General features: G+C 43.7%; 1 protein-coding gene across 1 annotated transcript in view; it reads right to left on the bottom strand.

The window, feature by feature from the left end:
* ST8SIA1 (ST8 alpha-N-acetyl-neuraminide alpha-2,8-sialyltransferase 1) overlaps window positions 1-22,569 on the bottom strand; it is a 98,588-nt gene that overhangs the window by 27,091 nt on the left and 48,928 nt on the right. The window contains exons 2-3 of the mRNA XM_073621434.1: window positions 9,443-9,587; window positions 3,884-3,993 (exon numbers count right to left, since the gene is read on the bottom strand). Coding sequence (XP_073477535.1) covers window positions 3,884-3,993; window positions 9,443-9,587 — 255 coding nt within the window. The remainder of the gene's footprint in view (window positions 1-3,883; window positions 3,994-9,442; window positions 9,588-22,569) is intronic.

Consider the following 22,569-nt stretch of genomic DNA (forward strand, 5'->3'; position numbering starts at 1 on the left):
CCAAGTAAAGCACACAAGCACAGATGGAGCATACACAGAACACACACTGTCAGAGCGCACATAGCTCACAGACAGAGGCGGCTCTCTAATTAGGCAAATTAGGCAGTGGCCTAAGGCCCCGCACTCACAGGGGCCTCGCAATCGCCTAACTTGCCTAATTGCAGAGCCACCTCTGCTGACAATGCCGCTGCGGTGGCGCTGCGCTCCGGCCACTCTGCCAGCACAGCTGCCTGTGAGCTCCGTGGAGAGAGAAGACGTAGCCGCGGCTGTGTCTTGGGGAGAAGGCGGGGCCAGCACTGTGTTGTCCGGGGGAGAAGAAAGGGAGGCGACTCATTACAGCAGCCGGACAATACAAATATTCCTACTGCTCCGGAGCCGCAGATCGCCCTTCTTCACCCCCCACTGAAGTGCTCCACTGAGTGATCCCAAGATTCCCAACACAACCGGAGGAGTCATCCGGCGCCTGACTGGTAAGCAGAGGGGAAGAGGAGGGTCCCGCCGGGGAGGAAGCCTCGCCAGGGCTGTATTGGAGCTGATAGAAAGGGGATGGAGGAGAGACGAGGTGTCCGTGCTGCCCCTCTCTGCGGCTGTCAATCAGTGCGGGGGGGGGGGGGGTTCGGTGCTCCAGCTGCAGGGAGAGGCACATCGCACATCTACCATGCCACAACCCCTTCTGCAGCCAGCCACCACCACTATCATCAGAGAGAGCCAGCCCCTCACCCCTGCTCCTCTAGTATCCCTCAGCCACAGCCACTTGCCTTTATTTCTACCCCCTGTCCCATCCCCTCCACTCCCTTACTCCTGATAATCAGTGCCACAGTCAAGGCAGCTTAGTCCTGTGCCAGTGTGCCAACCTATGATTGACAGCCCCTGACCCCTCCCTGACATTACCCCCACCTATGCAGGGCTCCACTGTGGGGTCGGGACATCCCAGCCCAGTCCAGTGCTGATCCTCAGCCATGGTGGGCCGGGTGCTCTTCATCCTGCGCTGGCACTGCCTGCTGATTGGCTTCACCACTGCTACCTCCTTCACTGACACCAGCACCGAGATAGAGAGCACTGACACCAGCACTGACATAGAGAACACTGACACCAGCACTGAGATAGAGAACACTGACAACAGCACAGATATAGAGAACATTATCACCAGCACAGATATAGAGAACACTGACACCAGCACAGATATAGAGAACACTCACACCAGCACCGAGATAGAGAACACTAACACCAGCACTGAGATAGAGAGCACTGACACCAGAACCGAGACAGAGAGCACTGACACCAGCACGGACATAGAGAGCACTGACACCAGCACTTACATAGAGAACACTGACACCAGCACCGAGATAGAGAGCACTGACACCAGCACTGACATAGAGAACAGTAACACCAGCACTGAGATAGAGAGCACTGACACAAGCACTGACATAGAGAACACTGACACCAGCACTGACATAGAGAACACTGACATCAGCACTGACATAGAGAACACTGACACCAGCACTGACATAGAGAGCACTGACACCAGCACTTACATAGAGAACACTGACACCAGCACCGAGATAGAGAGCACTGACACCAGCACTGACAGAGAACACTGACACCAGCACCGAAATAGAGAGCACTGACACCAGCACTGACAGAGAGCACTGACACCAGCACTGACACCAGCACTGACAGAGAACACTGACACCAGCACCGAGATAGAGAGCACTGACACCAGCACTGACATAGAGAACACTGACACCAGCACTGAGATAGAGAGCACTGACACCAGCACTGACATGGAGAACACTAACACCAGCACCGAGATAGAGAGCACTGACACCAGCACTGACATAGAGAACACTGACACCAGCACTGAGATAGAGAACACCCGACACCAGCACAGATATAGAGAACATTAACACCAGCACAGATATAGAGAACACTGACACCAGTACAGATATAGAGAACACTGACACCAGCACCGAGATAGAGAACACTAACACCAGCACTGAGATAGAGAGCACTGACACCAGCACCGAGATAGAGAGCACTGACACCAGTTCAGTGTGCGGCTATCCAGGAATTTCCTTACTTCATCTCAGTCTACGCAAAGCCAGCACCTGGAACGAGTTCACACTAGGGCGGTACAGCCACAGGTCTGGAAGCGCTGTGAGCGGCATCTCCTTCCCTCTGCCTATCTACCTGGATTAATGCAATTTATAGTTAATTTTTTTATCGCTTGAATTATTTTTCCCATTATGGGCGTGTTTGGGCCTCATGTCTAGGTTTTGCCTAAGGCCTCACAAAGCCTAGAGCCGCCTCTGCTCACAGAATACATGCAGGCTGAGGAGCACAATGGGGTTGATTTACTAAAGAAAAATAGACTGTGCACTCTACAAGTGCAGTTGCTCCAGAGATTAGTAAATGAGGGAGAGCTCTGCTGACTTCTATCACCCAATCATGTGCAAGCAAAAATGCCTGTGTTTTTTTCTTTTTTTTTTCCCTGGCATGTGATTGGCTATTCTTTGCAAAGTGACGCTTTACCTCCTTTACTAAGCTATGGGGTAACTGTGATTGCAGAGTACTGTACTTTGCAAAGCGCACAGTATATTTGCCTTTAGTAAATCAACCAACTTGTTTTTAAAGCATGTTGGACTCTATTAAAAAAAGCTACTGTTTGCCTTGAGTTTGCCACCCGTAAATTTTAAAAATTAAATAGTGATTAAACCACTGTGTGCTGGGTCGGCTTTTGCTATAATGTGCAAGTATGCACAGTACACATGCACATTATGGTGCACTTACTATAATATGCATGCTGTGTTTCCTGCTGCTATCCTTTTCAGCCATTGGGCATCAACTGACAGCATAACTCTTGTGCATGTACACAGTCCCCAGTTTCCAAATGAGCTGAGATAGTACACAGTGCATGTACCATACAGTATAAAAAGAAATTAAAAAATCGCTAGGTGAAAGAGAAAGAAGTTATTTCTGTCAGAAGAGACTTTGCATGTGAGTTTAGTTTAGCTGTAAGCATTTATATGCAGTAAAGGAAATTTGTAAGTTCTGTATATAATTGTATTCTATTTTGTATGTATTGCACACTGCCCTCACTGTGCACACGGCACTAATAATGTTTTCAGTACATGATTACATTCTTTCGAGTCCTGATTAGAATGAGTCTGCCTATGTTACGCCCCTTGTTACCATAAACATACAATTGTAATATTAATGTAATACCTACGTAATCATGTGTATAAACACCTGCAATTGCGTCATAATAAAGCAGAACAGTTATTTGGAAAGATGCGGAGTGTATCTTTTGTGTCTGTTCCCTACTGCAGTAGTTATTATTAATTTGGAACCACTAATCAATATGAGGATAGGAGTTGCCTATCTATAAAATGGCCAGGTCAAAGCTATATATACAATTCTGCTTTATGCACTGATGTATATATATATATATATATATATATATATATATATATATATATATATGTATTATGTATATATATATATATATATATATATATATATATATATATATATATACACACATATACATACACACATATACACACACACATATGCATACATATGCATACATACATACACACACACACAAATGTTTCCTTCTTTATAGTTGTTTGTAAGAACTATGTCTGAAGAGGAGAACTGGAGATTATATATAAAATCTGTGCTGACAAACATTCAGTTAGCCAATACACTGTATCAACTCTGTCCCCAGTTTCCTGTGGTCTGCAGGTGTCACAGTGTGGTGCAGATAGTTACACAATCACTCTGTGTCAGTCTGAAGGACATGGCGAAGGGGGGTCTGAAAAAAGTTCATCCAGAAGAACCAACAGTCACAAATTACGCCCTGGGGGAGCCACCTTACCGTATAACAAAGTCAGCTTCATCGATTTGCTTGCCACATCTGCTACCTTTCAGAATGCCGCCATTTCCCACCACCGAGCATTTCTTCAATGGAAGCTTAAAGGGGATCTCCTGGCAACAGAGACAAGAGAGAGATTACCAGCGGGCACCACCATTGTCGCTGATACAATATCACCACAGGGGAGAGGGGGAGGGCTGGAGGAGAGCTGGAGGACCTCCGCTGTGGTGGGGCCTGTTATAGCTTAGATTGCCCTTATTAAGGAGTGTATTAGATGTGGGCATTTCATCGAGGGCAGACATACACTTATACAAAAAGTGCTGCAAACAAAACGACCTCTTCAAGGATTGTATCATGAAAATGTAGATCTGCCGTAATTAAAATACCCAGAAGGAAATTTGCAATGGCGCTGCTGAAATCTGTTGCATGGTATAACTGAGCCATTTATGTCCACCTTAAAATGCATGTTTAGCAAAACTTTTTTTCTTGTTTTGAATAGAGAATTGAAAATTGAAAACTCTACAGCTATCTGTATTTTTCCTTCCTATCCCTGTGACAACAAGGACAAGATGGCAATATTTACATCTTTTATTAGGTCTCATTTACACAAATGTGTTGCAGTAACATGCACGTTAATGCAATGCATGGTAGTGCACTATATAGTCATCTATGCATTGCAGTGCCATTCATTCTGAATGACATCCAAACTCACCTGCACTGCAACGCAAAAACAATATGCATTGTGGTGCACCACACTAAAAAAAATGTAGCATGCAGTACATTTTCATGCACTAAACTGCGTTACAGTCCATTGATTCTGAATGATCCAAAATAGAGTGTCAAGTGTGCAAAGAGAATGCCATTCTTAGTTGAAAAGAAACAGTCAAAGTGGCAGATATGGGTCCAAGGAAAATCTTGTAGCTCTCTAGAGCAGAGTTTTTCAACCTTTTTTCAGTCAAGGCACCCTTTAAAAATTATGCACAGTCTCAAGGCACCATTTAAAAATGATGGGCTGCCTCGAGGCACCCCATTATAAAATGTAAACATGATTCTAATAGTTTTACATAATGCAGCAACATCCACACAAGTCGGACACCCAACATTAGAGGCGATTTATTCTTCCAAAGCAAATCCATTTTGGAAACTGGTACTGACTAGTATTCCAATGTTTCTCTTCTCCCGTTCTCCATCACTCAGCTAAGGTGACCCCAATGCTGATGGAGAGGGGCAGGGGAGGGTCAAACAAGGATGCTATGCAGGCAACTGACATCCTATCTATCAACTGATAATGCCATTGGTTGTTAGGACACCGGCAACTAGACGGTTGTAATGTTGCACAATGAAAACCTGTGGCTTTGTATACAATTTTTGGGCAATTTATAGGCATTTTTCCATGGCACCCCTGAAGAAACCTCAAGGCACCCTGGTTGAAAAGGGTTACTCTAGAGATGCCCTGGAAAGGTAAAAATTCTCAGTGAGCATAGTAAATAACTTTAATAAATACAAAAATCACTAAATAGATGTACTTACAATTAAAAAAAAGAAAAAAAAAAGAAGAAAAATCCTAAGTTCAATGTCCAGGAACCTCATAGAGCCAGAAATAGTCAGGCTTGAGGATTGTATCTTGGTTACAGATAAGTGATCTTTAACTCTTATTCTTGTGAGTGCATCTAATTAGTGATTTCTATTTTTGATAAAGTGATTAATTGCATTATTTTGGTGCACTGTTGCTTTTGTATCATTTATTTTGAAAGGGGCTGCCCAATGCAACATGCCTCAACACATAAAAGGTATGTATTGCAGCGCAGTGCGTTTTGCTGCAAACCAGTGCTTAGTAGGATGGTGTCTCCATTGCAGATATCCTCTCACTTCCTGCGACAGTGACAACTCTGTTATCAGGTCAGGAGGTGAAGTAAAATATACACAGTTCAGCATCACTTTCAGATCTTGTCCCTCCTCCAGCCTGTGCCTGGACAGTGAAGGGAGAAGCAGCAGACTGATGAGCTGATTTCTCTGTTACTCTCTTCTCCTATTGGAATGTCACTTGTTAGTACATGAGCACTGCAGCACAACTGATTGGCTCTTTGTGCTGCTTCTCCCTCCCCAGTGAGAGCTTTGCTGTACAGGGACTGCAAGAGGCAGATATTAGGTCAATTTCATTAATTACACTGCATTAAAAAAAAAAAAAAAGACACAATGCATGTCTCTTTTATATCTGACTGGAGTCCAGCTTTAATACAAGGCTTGGAGAATGAGATTGCAACCTAAGTATATGAGGCCACAAACACCTATCTGGTATGGTCCACTATATAATGTCAGCACTGCTAATGCAGTAGCAAAGCAAGGACTCCAGTTGCATTTTAGCTCCTGATTCAGGACTTCATAAAAGAGCACGTATAGTAAGTTGCTACAATATCTCACAAAAGTGAGTACACACCTTACATTTTTGTAAATATTTTATTATATCCTTTCCAGTGACAACACTGAAGAAATGACACTTTGCTACAATATAAAGTAGTGAGTGTAAACCTTGTATAACAGTAGAAGAGAAACAGAAAACCACAAAATGTGGGACTTTATGGGCACCGTATCATACGGTGCCCATAAAGTCCCACATTTTCTGATTTCTATTTCTCTTCTATATTTCATAGGGACGAGGCACAGTGTATTATATTTATGTCCATGGTAGCCATGCCATGGTGACATAACTAATTTAATTGTATAACAGTGTAAATTTGCTGTCCCCTCAAAATAACTCAACACACAGCCATTAATGTCTAAACCGCTGGCAACAAAAGTGAGTACACCCCTAAGTGAAAATGTCCAAATTGGGCCAAAAGTGTCAATATTTTGTGTGGCCACCGTTATTTTCCAGCACTGCCTTAACCCTCTTGGGCATGGAGTTCACCAGAGCTTCACAGGTTGCCACTGGAGTCCTCTTCCACTCCTCTATGATGACATCACGGAGCTGGTGGATGTTAGAGACCTTGCGCTCCTCCATCCATTTGAGGTTGCCCCACAGATGCTCAATATGTTTTTTTGGATAATTGGAGGTTATAGCAGCATAAATACTGATAACAATCTTTATATTAGCGTTCTGTAATCCCTTGAACAGCACTATAAGAAGAGTAGGGGGGCAGGACTCTCCTGCAAGCATGGTAACTGCCACCAGTGTGATGGCCTCATCAGTGTAAAGAGGTTCCATTGTCCAATCATAACCTGGGGACAGGTCCTGGACCAGGTTGTACTGCTTAAAAAAGGGGAGTTTGCCTACATTTGCGGTGCTTTGACCTAGGGGTGCCTTGATCTCAAAACTGTTTGAATGTATCAGTCTACCTGCCGTTCTGATTTAAATGTTGAACCCACCCCCGAAACCCTTTTCTTCTTCCCAATTTTATGTCCTCCACATACTTTACTGATAAATATAAAGCGATACTATAAATAACAGAATTTCAGCATTTGTTTGGAGCTTGCAATAATGCCTATTGTTGTAAGTCATTATAAGGCATATGGAGCACATGCAAATTATTTCTATTTACATATGCATGTTAACAAGCTTATTTGCATAGTATGCAAATCAAACTAGGGTATTCATATATAAAACCATTGAAACAGCATAATGAATTGAACTGTATCATCTTCCTCTGTCTCTGGGATTTTGTTACAATGAAATGATCTGCATAATAGGCAAGACTGCACATATAAACCAGAAGATTTAGTGAAATATCCTTATTTAAAGGAAATTTGTGATGATGGCTATTACTCGGCATTCCTGGGGCTCTCATCCATCGATGAAGCAGGTAAATACCTGATTCACACAAGCAGTGCTAGTTGTAGGTTGGCCAAACAGCTATGTACAAGGCTTTAGGAGTAAGCTCCTGCTGCAGAGATAAGCCCTGCCCTGGAACTAACACCACCTCCAGGAGTCAGCCAGTGCTAATCTCCAGTGCTGGATGGCAGCTCTGGCTGTCATGGATAAAAGCCATCCTGGCAGATTCCCTTTAAATAAACCAAGAGAAAATTGCAAAAGGGGGTGCCCCTGGGGATTTTATGGGCAAAGGATGTTAACTAGAAAAAGGAGTAACAAGCGTAAAAAAATATATAAAATGTATTAAATACAAAACAGTAGCAAATTAGGTACATAGGGTATATAAATCTAAAAACAAATTTAGTCAGACTGGATAGTTACATAACAGCTATATGCCAAAACACACAGTTGATCTCATGGTAGGAGGTCAAATGGAGTGCGTGTGTATAGAAGCTATGCACAGAAGCTATGCACGCGCACTCCATTTGACCTCCTACCATGAGATCAACTGTGTGTTTTGGCATATAGCTGTTATATAACTATCCAGTCTGACTAAATTTGTTTTAGGTTTATATACCCGATATACCTACTTTACTACTCTTTTGTATTTAATACATTTTGTATATTTTTATACGCTTGTTACTTCTTTTCCTGGTTAACATCCTTTGCCCATAAAATCCCCCGGGGCACCCCCTTTTTCAATTTTCTCTTTTGTACTGGGATGTGGCAAAGGTTTCCAGCATTATACCCATAGGTGGTTTTCTTTTATCTATACTTTTTTTTTTTTTTAATTAAACCAAGGAGCAATAGGAGTGTGCAATAACTCACAGGGACCAATAAGATTTCCCTACTATAGTATTATTATTTTAGTGGGACAAACACTGATTGGCTGATAATTGTCATTGCACATTACAAATTACAATGTAGAATATGAATCATTCTCTCCTAATGTTACGTGGTCTAAGAACTAAATATCATTTTCTCCAAGCACAGCCAATCCCAAGCAAACCCCCTAACATTACAGGTAGTGTGTCATGGCACCCCCTACAGGCAATGCAGGGGCAGGTAGAGCAAAGCATTGGAAAGATAGCACTGACAAAGGATGTACTAGGTGGCCAAACGAAAGATTGCAGAGCACTGAATTATGACTGGAGGCAACACTGCTCATGCAGTAGCAAAAGCTACTGCATGAGCGGCCAGCTGATAATGAAAAAAGTATGAGTGTGACAGTGGAGTGACAACACTTCTGTTTTATGTTGCATTTTATTTATTCTTAAAAAGTCTTAATACTAATGTAGAGAAATCGAATCCTTGTTTATTTTTTAATGTATTAGAAGACATCCAAAAATCTAATTTCACTCAGTTGTTTGTGAGCCAAATCAACCAACAGAATCTCATCTCTTATGAATTCCAATGGGAAGATATCCCTGACCCCACCAACATTTCTAGTTCTGCCAACATAATAATAGTTTAACCGCCCCCAGTGGAATTCTGAAAGGCAAAATAACGGTTGAGTCAAGCAACGAGAGAGGGACACCTTCATTGTTGCTTTGTGGAAGAAACACTCACAAAGGTACCATTTTCGGTTCTGATTAGAGCATACCTTTAAAATAACACAAAAACAAAAGTGTCTGAGATGTTGGGGAGAACCAAGAATTTCACTAGATATCCACTGAGATATCCACTGTGATAGCATGTAACAATTCAGATTCTGCTCTTGGACAACGAATGAGGAAGAGAAAAGGTAGACTGACCTGTGGGAAGAGATTGTAGGTGGAGTTATCTATGGTCAGTGAATACAGGAGCTCTCCATCAAACCAGAGATTCTCGCCCAGTGGGGTGTTCACCTTTGTCATGGAGAAGAGATGGCTGGGGTCACAGCAGTCATTTAACAGCTTCCTGGAAGAGACAACAAGGCCATTATAGAGACAGTTCTATCCAAAGAAGTAATACAAAATGTCCTAGGAACAGAGACTATCCAACTCCTGAAGAATAGCAGTTGATGGTAGAGTAGAATTCTATGAAAGAACACAAAGAGACAAAGGGGTTAATTTACTGAAGAGTGCAAAATCCAGTGCAACTCTGCATAGAAACCACTCAGCTTTCAGTTTTTTTTGTCAAAGCTTAATTGAACTAGTTGAAGTTAGAAGCTGATTGGCTACCATGCACAGCTGCACCAGATTTTGCACACTCAGTTTTAATAAATCAACCCCAAACCCTGGCCACATACAGAACTGAGATTTAGGCTTTATCGACATAGGCACACAGACCCTGTGTAGAGAGTTGTGTTTCTACACCTGAAGAATAATAGGTGTTCTGTGCAGCCAGCCTGTCAAAATCTATTATAGGCTGAGAGATGCAGTGGCTGTACAAATCATCCCACATGTACAATATCTGCTTCCAGAGCTGTGTGTCCTGAGCTGTGCATCTGTCCATGTACATAAGTGAACACTGACATATGCAGAAAGATCTGTATAGCTGTTGTGTCTCTCATGCTGCCTTTGATTCTTATAGGCTGGCTGCACAAGGATGCACTGAACTCCTGTCTTTCTCTGGGTGCATAAATAAGACCCTATGGTCTAGGGCAGTGTTTCTCAACTCCAATCCTCAAGGCGCGCCAATAGTTCATGTTTTCAGGATTTCCCTCAGATGAAGTGGCTGTGGGATTACTAAGTCAGTGAAACGGATCAAATCACCTGTGCAAGATAATGGAAAGCCTAAAAACACGACCTTTTGGGGCGTCTTGAGGACTGGAGTTGAGAAACCCTGGTCTAGGGGTCTATTTATCTATCTTATCTATCTATCTATCTATCTATCTATCTATCTATCTATCTATCTATCTATCTATCTATCTATCTATCTATCTATCTATCTTTAGCCAGGTGCTGGGCTACAGTAATATGAAGGAGACATTGGGTTTTATTTACTACATAGTCAGGTTGAAAAAAGACACAAGTCCATCTAGTTCAACCAAAAAAACAAAACAAAAAAACCCCATACAATCCCATATACACAATCCTATACCCAGAGTTGATCCAGAGGAAGGCGAAAAACCTCAACAAAGCACGATCCAATTTGCTACAGCAGGGGAAAAAATTCCTTCCTGATCCCCCGAGAGGCAAGAGGATATTCCCTGGATCAACTTTACCTATAAATGTTAGTATCCAGTTATATTATGTACACCTATGAAAAGAATCCAGGTCTTTTTAAAAACAATCTACTGAGCTGGCCTGGAGAGAGTCTAGACCACATTTTCACAGCTCTTACTGTTAAGTAACCTTTCCGTATTTGGAGATGAAAGCTCTTTTCATCTAAACGTAAAGGCTGTCCCCTTGTCTTCTGTGATGACCTTAAAGTGAGTAACTCAACACCAAGTTCACTATATGGACCCCATATGTATTTGTAAATGTTGAGCATATCCTCCCTTAGGTTGGATTCACACTGCAGCACAAAGTGGCTCACAGCAGGGGCCCAGGGAGTCCCCGTTCACCATTTCAAGTTCGATTTCAACCTGAATTTTTGGTTAAATTCAGACCTGAAACGGACCAAAAGATGCACAGAACTCCTGTGCAATTCGCACGGGAGCCGCTTTGGAGATGTGTGAACCGGCTCCATAGAGTCGGTTACAATATCCTGACATGCGAATCTCCTGACATTCTCAAAGCTTAATTGAACAAGCTGAAGATAGAAGCTACCATGCACAGGTGCACACGATTTTTCACTCTTCAGCTTTAGTAAATCACCCCATTGCTTTGTATTCTTCTCTCCCTCTACTGAGATACAGATGCTATACACACCATTCTCCTTCGGCCAGCAGGAGGAGAACTAAAGCCAAGGAAACACATATACTTCTATGCAGGCCGTTGAGATTCCTACGAGTTGTAGTTTGAGATGGCAGCCATATAATGGGGGCAAATGGACTCCTTACACTACAGATCTCAAAAGGCAATGTGCTGTAGGAGGAGAGTGGAGAGATGATTTTTTATTAAACTGCCCAGGAAAAGCTCTTCGGCTCGGTTCACATATATGCAAATCGGATGTGTTTTTAAGAGTTAAGCGTTTTTGGAGCTGGTTCACACATGTCCGCGATGGCCACGGTCCATTTCTAAAAAGGGTCCTGTGTGATTTTGGGTCCAGTTTAGGTGTGAATTCAAGTAAAATTTGCACCTGAACCGGTGAACAAAACCGCACTGGACTCCAGACTGAAAACCAGAGTCAGGCATGTGTGAACCAGTGGGAGACTATATTGGCAGAAATCTGAGCCTGAGACTGGGAGTTAGGACACCCCCACAGCACCTGCACCATTGCCGCAGGAAGACTGGAGCTTCCACTCACCCCCAGATAGCAAGTAATTGTGCTGCAGGTTGAAAATTACTTGTTAAGATATTGATAGACTTGTCAGGCTTCACAAGTTTGTTGCACAATTGCAGCAAGTCCGCACTGCATAACTCCAGATCAACTTTCTTTGCAAACATTTAGCAAGTCTGCTGCAAGTTCTGGTTCAGTTATGTTGTGCAATAGTCTTCCCACCACATGGGTCACTGTGGCTGAATTTTCATGCTGTGGACTTGCAGAGCTCTTGCTGTAGACACACCACTGTAACTTTGCTCTTGCTAGAGACTTGCCTGGCAAATCTGCTACAAATTGAAAAAGTGTCAACTAGAACATGTGCTTCAAGTGCTCTGCAAGTGTACAACTTACCAGTGAAAACGTGCAGCAAGTTAACAGACAATTCAACACTGCCACAAATTTGTGGCAAGTTATCCTTGCTTTCTGGGCCTCTGCTTCTTCTCCTTGATGATCATCAGAGGCTTTTGGAGAGACCAAGGGGTCCCCCCTTTTACAGTGAGAGGTCACTGCAGCATCCTGGGAACTGGTGAGAGAGCTATTCACCCATGAGTGACAATGCTTGCAGGGACTGAGCCACTGAGAGCAGGTCACCAAGTATACCCAACCCATACTGCACCCATACTGCACTCTATACCACTCTTATTCCAAACCTTGACGGCACCTATACCAACCCTATACCACATTATATCAGACCTTTAACACATCTGAAACACTTGCACCTGAGCCGAGACTATAATGTGCCTATACTGCATGCAGGTTACTGGGACTGTCATTAAGTGCGCCAACACTCTTAAAGGGCCCCAACAATAGCCGGCAGAAGAACATCTCAAAGGACAGCCTCTCCAGCAGTGTTGCCAACCGTCAGTATTTTTACTGGCAGCCAGTAAAAAATAGGCACTTTTCTCCTGCCAGTAAATAGCAGTGATAGGAAAAGGTTGCCAGTAGAAAATATGGCTGTCACGCTCGGTTCAGAACTGCGCATGCGCAGTTCTGTTCTGGAGCCAGCCGAGACCATCCAAGGTCTGGCAGAGGTGGTGCCTGAGCGTGTTGTGTGATGTCATGGTGCAAGGGAGCCGAGTGGAGTGGCTGGAGCTTTGTGTGTGGGTCTGCGGGATGGGAGCAAGGCAAGCCGGGAGTGGAACTGTCTGTGCTGCTTGGACTGGAGTGGACTGAAGGGACCACCTGGCGTGGGGAGAGACTGTCACTGTGACTCAGGAGGGGACGTGTTGTGTCGTGAGATCATCATCTGTGCTGCTGTATACTACTATCAGTATCCCTGTGAGAGTCAATTTCATGTGTGTGTGCCACCCATTCTAATTTCTTGCCTTTCTGAGCCCTGTCCCTGAGCTGCTTACTTACTATTACGAAAACAAAATAAGAAATATGTTTTTTGCCTTAGCCAGCGCTAATCACAGTCAGTGAAACATTCCTCAATCTCTGCAGCCGAGCATCGGGAAAATGTCTCACTGCCTGTTGTTAGAGCTGTGCAGTGCCAACTTCCTGGCGGGCTCTGCACGTGCTAGTTGCGAACATGCCTGAGCTCATCCTTAGTTTCTGTTATAAAATTTTGTAAATAAGTAAGTTTTCTCCTTCACTGATGGGCACTGATGAGGCTTCACTGATGGGAACTGATAAGGCAACATCGATGAGGTTGCACCAATGAGGTGGCACTGGCAATGGCCTTGATAGGTGGCACTGATATGCAGCACTGATGGGCACTCATAGGTGGCACTGGTGGGCACTGATAACCAACACTGATGAGCACTGAAAGGCTGATGGCTAATTATGATGTGCGATTACTATCTGTCCATTTACAAGGGATTTGTTTTGATTTATGTATCTATCTGCTTGCATTCTACTAATCTGATGTAAGTGCATTACTTTTTATTAAATTTGAAGCTGATACAGTATCACACCACGTGGAGTCTTTTGTTCCATATATACTTCAACTAGCTGATCTACTGATGGTTTTTGCCATCAGTAGTGAAAAGCTGGTAGAGACCCACCCAAAAAGACTTGCAACAGTAATTGCAGCGAAAAAAATGGTTTTACAAAGTATTGATTCAGGGGGTTGAATACAAACGTTGCAAACCATTTATCATTTTCTTTCCACCTCACAATTATGTGCCACTTTGTGCTGGTCCATCACATACACTCCCAATAAAATAAATTTATGTTTTTGGTTGTAACATTACAAAATGTGGAAAATTTCAAGGGGTATGAATACTTTTTCAAGGCACTGTATATGCTTATCATTATCTGCTTTTCTATTTATCTGTCCATCATTGTATGTCTGTATGTCTTTTTAGAAGTCTATTTCTGTTGTTTCAGAGAAGTTAGTAAATCTGGCTAGGAAGTGATAATAGGGGATGAATGGGGCTCATTGTGCTCAGTCTCTGAGATGATTATGCTCTGCTGATCCTTAATGAAATAAAAGGCTCCCTGTTCATGGGAATGACGGTCCACAAATCTGGACATCAGGGTCAGGGTTGGTGTGTGGCCAAATCTGCAGCACTGGGTCTGATGTCACAGAAATGTTTAATGGACACCGACTACTTCCCTGAGGTGATATTTCATTGCTACAGGTTACTGCAGACCGCTGCCACTTTTGTTGTTACATGTAGACATATGGTGTGTACAATCAAATCTACAGCTCTTCAGAGTGGATTACTGTTTTGTGTGAGAAGCTATATGTGGTGTGCAGCTGAACCGCAGAAGGCAAAATACCATTATAAAGTGTGCTCTAATCTGCTCTAACAGAAAAAAAAATCTATTTTCTGTGCGTTTAAATATACAACCAGCCACTCCTGATTCCAACACCTTCCTTATGTTAGCATATGCAAGTGGACTCTGTTCTGGAGGGCTTTGAATCCTAGGCATTCAGTAATCCTCACAATTTCCGCCATATAACCTTGTTCAAAAAATTTGGAACAAGTCGAAACAGTTGCAGCAGGTGATGGGGTTCACCAACTATAATCCCATATGGCATTACAATTCTTATGCAGAGCTGGTGAAACTACAACACAGTGCCAGGTGGAAAGCCTTTGGGGTGATGCACCTATCACATATCCCTTTTTCTATCTTACGGGAAAAATTTTCCCTACCCTCCAACGTGCATTACTACTACAACTGAGGCACACTGTTGGAGCCCAAGCTGGGTTCAATAGCCAACTCCAGTGTTTAATCTGATTCAATCAGCAGAGTCTGCGAAGGGTTTTATTTCTCAATGGTATAATGTTATTGAATGCCTTCCTGAAAGATCATGCCAGGCGATCACATGTTGGGAAGAAGATATAGGCCAGTTTTCTGGGGATCAGTGGGATGAGGCACTTCAATCTGTAGTTACTAGTTCCCGTAATGTTTCTCAGAGATTGTCTCAATTGTATATCTTTCTAAGAGCTCACTAAACCCCACATAAACTTCCCAAAATGGGGGTGCTCCCTGACCCTTTGTGCTGCAAGTGTAGAGGAGATCGTGAAGACCTCATTCATCAACTGTGGCGATGCCGAAGCTGCACTGGTATTGGGCTGGGGCCAGTGGTGTATTTAGGTTTTGTGCTGCCCTAGGCCTGACTAAACTCGTGCAACCTCTAATTTAAATACGACCCACCCCTTCCTGTCAAGGTCACACCCCTTCCTGTTTAAGACTGGCCCTTTCATCTGTAAACCACACCTTTTGCTCTTTAAGCTCCACCAATGCAGCGGCTGGTGTGAAGCTCCTGTGTTGAGAGGCTTTTACGTGCTTCAAATAGGTTTTCCATAAATGTGCAAGTCTATTGGAATGCAAAATCTGCATGAAGCACAGGTAAATGCAGCTCAGAAGGAGGTCAAGTGCACCTGTCGATGAATTCTTAATGATCACTGAAACACCTCAAACTGATGTCAGAACAAATACCAGTGCTAAGTGATAAAAAAGGCACTTCCAGTGGTGGAAGTGCTTATATTCACCTGCTAAAATATCCCTAAATGACATCACATTTAGCAGATAGGGTTGGGCTACATACATATTTGTGGATTACTGGACATACTGAAGAAATTACACTTTGCTACAATGTAAAGTAGTGAGTGTACATCTTGTATAACAGTGTAAATTTGCTGTCCTCAAAATAACTCAACACACAGCCATTAATGTCTAAACCGCTGGCAACAAAAGTGAGTACGCCCACAAGTGAAAATGTCCAAATTGGGCCCAAAGTGTCAATATTTTGTGTGGCCACTATTATTTTCCAGCACTGCCTTCACCCTCTTGGGCATGGCGTTCACCAGAGCTTTACAGGTTGCCACTGGAATCCTCTTCCATTCCTCCATGACAACATCAAAGAGCTAGTGGATGTTAGAGACCTTGAGCTTCTCCACCTTCCATTTTGAGGATGCCCCACAGATGCTTAATAGGGTTTAGGTCTGGAGACATGCTTGGCCAGTCCATCGCCTTTACCCTCAGCTTCTTTAGCGAGGCAGTGGTCGTCTTGGAGGTGTGTTTGGGGGTCGTTATCCTGTTGGAATGAGGCCCAATCTCCAAAGGGAGGAGATTGGCATTCATGGTTCCTTCAATGAACTGTAGCTCTCCAGTTCCAGCAGCACTCATGCAGCCCCAGAACATGAAACTCCCACCACCATGCTTGACTGTAGGCAAGACACACTTGTTGTCGTTGTATTCCTCACCTGGTTGCCGCCACTGACGCTTGACACCACCTAAACCAAATAAGTTTATCTTAGTTTCATCAGACTACAGGACATAGTTCCAGTAATCCATGTCCTTAGTCTGCTTGTCTTCAGCAAACTGTTTGTAGGCTTTTTTGTGCATCATCTTTAGAAGAGGCTTCCTTCTGGGACAACAGCCATGCAGACCAATTTGATGAAGTGTGAGGTGTATGGTCTGAGCACTGACAGGCTGACCCCCCACCACTTCAACCTCTGTAGCAATGTTGGCAGCGCTTATACGTCTATTTCTAAGACAACCTCTGGATATGATGCTGAGCACGTGCACTCAACTTCTTTGTTCGACCATGGCGAGGCCTGTTCTGAGTGGAACCTGTCCTGTTAAACCGCTTTATGGTCTTGGCCACCGCGCTGCAGCTCAGTTTCAGGGTCTTGGCAATCTTCTTATAGCCTAGACCATCTTTATGAAGAGCAACAATTCTTTTTCACAGATCCTCAGAGTTCTTTACCATGAGCTGCCATATTGAACTTTCAGTGACCAGTATGAGAGAGTGAGAGCGATAACACCAAATTTAACACACCTGCTCCCCATTCGTACCTCAGACCTTGTAACACTAACAAGTCACACGACACCGGGGAGGGAGAATTGCTCATTGGGCCCAATTTAGACATTTTAACTTAGGGGTGTACTCACTTTTGTTGCTAGCGGTTTAGCCATTAATGGCTCTGTGTTGAGTTATTTTGAGGGGACAGCCAATTTACACTGTTTTACAAGCTGTACACTCACTACTTTACATTCTAGCAAAGTGTCATTTCTTCAGTGTTGTCACATGAAAAGATATGATAAAATATTTACAAAAATCTGAGGGGTGTACTCACTTTTGTGAGATACTGTAAATCTCTTCAACGTTATCAAGCAGGAAGGAAACCACCTAAATGCCCTCTTACGAGTTGTCAGTGGGAATGCAAAGAAAAAAAACTCTCTTATACCTGGGGGTTTCCCTCCTCGCTTCTCCACGCTATTGACACAGAGAGCCCTGGGAGGAAGTTACATTACCTATCGTAACTTACTTCCAAGGATGCGGAGGAGGAGGGCAGACCGAGCATTAGGCTGCTGCCAGTGCTGCACTTACTAGTATTGGCAGCCGCCGGTTTTATTAAGTGTGGCTGCCGGTCTGTCGGAACTTCAGCCCAGTCACCGGCCGCTGGCCAGTATTATCATACTGACAGCAGTGCGGCCGCTTTATGGGGGCACCAGACCGATTTTCCCGATGCGAGGCTGCAGAGATCGAGGAAAGTTTCACTGCCTGTAATTAGCACTGGCTAAGGCAAAAAAAATACTTTATTTCTTATTTTGTTTTCGTAATAGTAAGTAAGCAGCTCAGGGACAGGGCTCAGGAAGGCAAGAAATTAGAATGGGTGGCACACACACATGAAATGGACTCTCTCAGGGATACTGATAGTAGTATACAGCAGCACAGATGATGATCTCATGACACAACATGTCCCCTCCTGAGTCACAGTGACAGTCTCTCCCCAAGCCAGGTGGTCCCTTCAGTCCACTCCAGTCCAAGCAGCACTGACAGTTCTGCTCCCGGCTTGCCTTGCTCCCATCCCGCAGACCCACACACAAAGCTCCGGCCGCTCCACTCGGCTCCCTTGCACCATGACATTACACAACACGCAGTTGCATGCATGCGCAGTTCTGAGCTGAGCGTGACAGCCATATTTTTTGCTGGCAACCTTTTCCTGTCACTGCCATTTACTGGCAGGAGAAAAGTGCCTATTTTTTACTGGCTGCCAGTAAAAATACTGACGGTTGGCAACACTGCTGGAGAGGCTGTCCTTTGAGATGCTCTTCTGCCGGCTATCGCTGGGGCCCTTTAAGAGTGCTGGCGCACTTAATGACAGTCCCAGTAACCTGCATGCAGTATAGGCACATTATAGTCTCGGCTCAGGTGCAAGGTGGTTCAGATGCGTTAAAGGTTTGATATAAAGTGGTATAGGGTTGGTATAGGTGCTGTCAAGGTTTGGAATAAGAGCGGTATAGAGTGCAGTATGGGTGCAGTATGGGTTGGGTATACTTGGTGACCTGCTCTCAGTGGCTCAGTCCCTGCAAGCATTGTCACTCATGGGTGAATAGCCCTCTCACCAGTCCCCAGGATGCTTCAGTGACCTCTCACTGTAAAAGGGGGGACCCCTTGGTCTCTCTCTCCGAAAGCCTCTGATGATCATCAGGGGGAAGCAGAGGCCCAGAAAGCAAGGATAACTTGCCACAAATTTGTGGCAGTGTTGTATTGACTGTTAACTTGCTGCACATTTTCACTGGCACTGAATTTTACTAATTATTATGATTCACAAAAAAAAAATCATGAGGAAAAACGTCCAAAGGATTTAAAGGTGAACTGCATTTTGGATAGTAAACACAGGATAACTTTGTGTTATGTTTTGTTTCCTGACCGTGAGCTAAAACAGTGCTTGTAAATGATAAATGATCCAATAGATCGGTTCTGTTCTGGTATGGGGAACCTCTGTCAGCATTTTGCACTGCAAAGATCCTGGGACTTGTGAGTTGGCATGCAAAGTTCAGGGCACCACAGGGAAGTCTGATTCATAAGGTAAGGTAAGCTCACTGAAGTGACTAGCCTCAGGTGATACACAGAGCTGAAACCTGTTGAAGTTGTACCTGTTTATATGCAGTCTTCTCTTTATGGGCCTTTGTGTACTTGTCCAAATCATTTGGTGGAGGAAGGATTATGGTGTGGGTCTGTTTTTCAGGGGTTGGGCTTGGCTCCTTAGTTCCAGTGAAAGGAACTCTTAAGGCGTCAGCATACCAAGACATTTTGGGCAATTTAATTCTCCCAACTTTGTGGGAACAGTTTCCCTTTTCCTGTTTCAGCATGACTGAGCACCAGTGCACTAACAAGGTCCATAAAGACAGGGATGAGCGAGTTTGGGGGGAGGAACTTGACTGGCTTGACCTCAACCCAATAGAACACCTTTGGGATGAATTAGAGCGGAGACTGCAGGCCAGGCCTTCTCGTCCAACATCAGTGCCTGACCTCACAAATGCGCTTCTGGAGAAATGGTCAAACATTCCAATAGACACACTCCTAAACCTTGTGGACAGCCTTCCCAGAGGAGTTTAAGCTGTTATAAAGCTGCAAAGTGTGGGTTAACTCAATTTTGAACCTACGGACTAAGACTGGGATGCCATTAAAGTTCATGTGCATGTAAAGGCAGGTACTTTTGGTAATATTCTGTATATTTGAAAATTGATCAGTTCTGATGTACTGACGGCCTAATTTCTTGAGGCCCAGAAATGCCAGGGCAGTTCAAATATCCCCCCTTTTGAAAAGTAGGCAGTCTGAGGTATTTAGTAAGAACATGGCAAGTTTTTTTAAGTTGTAATTTTTGTCACTATTTTTGGAAAATAAAGAAATGTAATTACATTTTTTTTTTTTTTTACATACTGTCATCAGTGCAGTACAGGGTCATATGACTGGTGTGGTGGTGATCAGGGATACTGACTGGTGACAGTATTCTAAAAAAATAAAATTAAATAATTTTTATTCATTTTTTTTAACATTTTTTCATTTACATTTTTTGTTTCTCTTTTTGCAATTTTTAAAACTCTCTCATCAGTAGTTCATTGCACTACTCTAGGGGGTGATCCATGATTTTCTTTTTTACACTGTGATTGCTTGTTACAGTGATGATCACAGTAACAGCAATCATTTGATCTGTCATGAAGGGCTTTCATTCATGACTCATTGTTTACCATTGTGATGCTGTGATTGGCCCACAGCCATCACATGGTACAGGGTGCTGTGATTGGCCCATGTACCGTGTGATAACTGGTGACCAATCAGAGATCACACACATTAGTAAACAATGATGCCATGAATGGCTTCCATTCACGGCTATTGCTTACTAGGTGTCATGTGATTGCACAGTGATCATGTGTTATCTGGGCCACTCGCAGCAATATTGAAAAGGTTCCTACACTACTTTGGTGTGACTTTTGATGCGGCTTTGGTCCAGAGAATGTAAAGTCGGATCAAAGTCACATCAAAGGAGTGCTAATGTGGAGCCTTAAACCCTGAGGCTCCGTTCACATTTCCGCATTCCAAATCGCGGGGAGAATCGTTGCGATTCGCAATAGCGGCAATCACAATAGAGGCAAATCGCGGGACGCTGTGCATTCCCGTGGCATTGCCCGTCAATTTCAATAGCTCCCCAAACGCAGTGCGATTTTCCCACGATTCGTCGGTTGAAAATCGCGGTAAAAACGTGCGAACAGAACCGTGGAATGCCTGTCGCCCAAAAGAAGTACATGAGCTTCTTTTGGGTGACAGGCATCCCATGATTCTATTTGCGCGAGTGTGGTCCCCATACGCCTAGATGTGAACGGAGCCTAAAAGGGGGCGTGGACATTACAAGGTAAGTTTTTTGTCTTTAATATTTATTTACAAGTTATAACATTAATTATTTTAAAAGTGTCATTAAACCCAGACTATGAAAAACTCTCATTACATGCTATATAACAGAGTGTTCATATTCACAAAGCCACTAAAGCATTTGTTTTGTGTACAGTAAAAAGCAAAAAAACGAACATGGAGATTAAGAATCTGAATTTTCTGCCACTTGGTAAATATTACACTGTAAATGGATTTTCTGTGATTAGCAATCATGTGAAATCCCAGCTCTCACATCTATGGGCTTGCCATCCTGCCTGGCAGAGAGAAAGCGGCAGTGCAGTCAGCCCACTGTGTATAGGGACGGGTCTCATATACGAAGAGCAGATGGAGAGGAGGGAAGCAGATGCTGCACTCACCGATCTGACCCAGAACCCCCCCCCCCCCCCGTGGGTTTCAGCGGATGGCGCAGCTTCTGGTGGTGGCTGCTGGATCTCTGCCTCAACCCAGACACCCCAGAATGAGATTCACAATTACATTGTCGGCTGTTTCAGGATGCAACACCAACTAACCATAACACACAGGGCAATCTGGCCGTCACATACATGATGTCTTTATCAAAATCTCACTGAAATAAAATAATAAAGCAATAAATATAACCATTCCTAGCCTGGCAGATTATTCCTTTACATGATAATTAGATAATAAAACCCTGCCTGTGTAGCAATTTTCTATTAGTAATAAAATTGTGGGAGATGCCTGGAGACAGTACCAATATTAACCTGTTGGTAAAAGGAGGCCTAATAAAAGCCCCAAACAGTACACAGAAAATGTATTGCATGCCTAAAAATGCTCTTATGAAAAGGCGGATTTCTAATGCTCCACACACATGGTTGGATTTTCTGATGGAAAGTGTTCGATGGGAGCTTCTTGTCGGAAATTCCGACCATGTGTAGGCTCCATCGGACATTTTCTATTGGAATTTCGGTCACACAAAAATCCGTTGTCGGAAATTCCGATCGTGTGTACACAATTCCAGCGCAAGTTCCACGCATGCTGGGAATCAAGCAGAAGAACCGCACTGGCTATTGAACTTCATTTTTCTCGGCTCGTCGTACGTGTTGTACATCACCGCGTTCTTGACGTTTGCAATTTCCGACCAACTTCGTGTGACCGTGTGTATGCAAGACAAGTTCGAGCCAACATCCTTCGGAAAAAAAACATGGATTTTGTTGTCGGAATGTGCGATCGTGTGTACAGGGCATAAGTGTGTTACATCGGCCCTCAGCTCAGTATTAAAGCAGAGTTCCACACAAAAATGGAACTTCCGCTTTTCGGAACCCCCCCCCCCCCCTTTCCGGTGTCACATTTGGCACCTTTCAGGGGGGAGGGGGGTGCAGATACCTGTCTAAGACAGGTATTTGCACCCACTTCCGGCATAGACTCCCATGGGAG

The sequence above is a fragment of the Aquarana catesbeiana genome, linkage group LG03, assembly GCF_042186555.1.
Source record: "Aquarana catesbeiana isolate 2022-GZ linkage group LG03, ASM4218655v1, whole genome shotgun sequence".
NCBI lineage: Eukaryota > Metazoa > Chordata > Amphibia > Anura > Ranidae > Aquarana > Aquarana catesbeiana.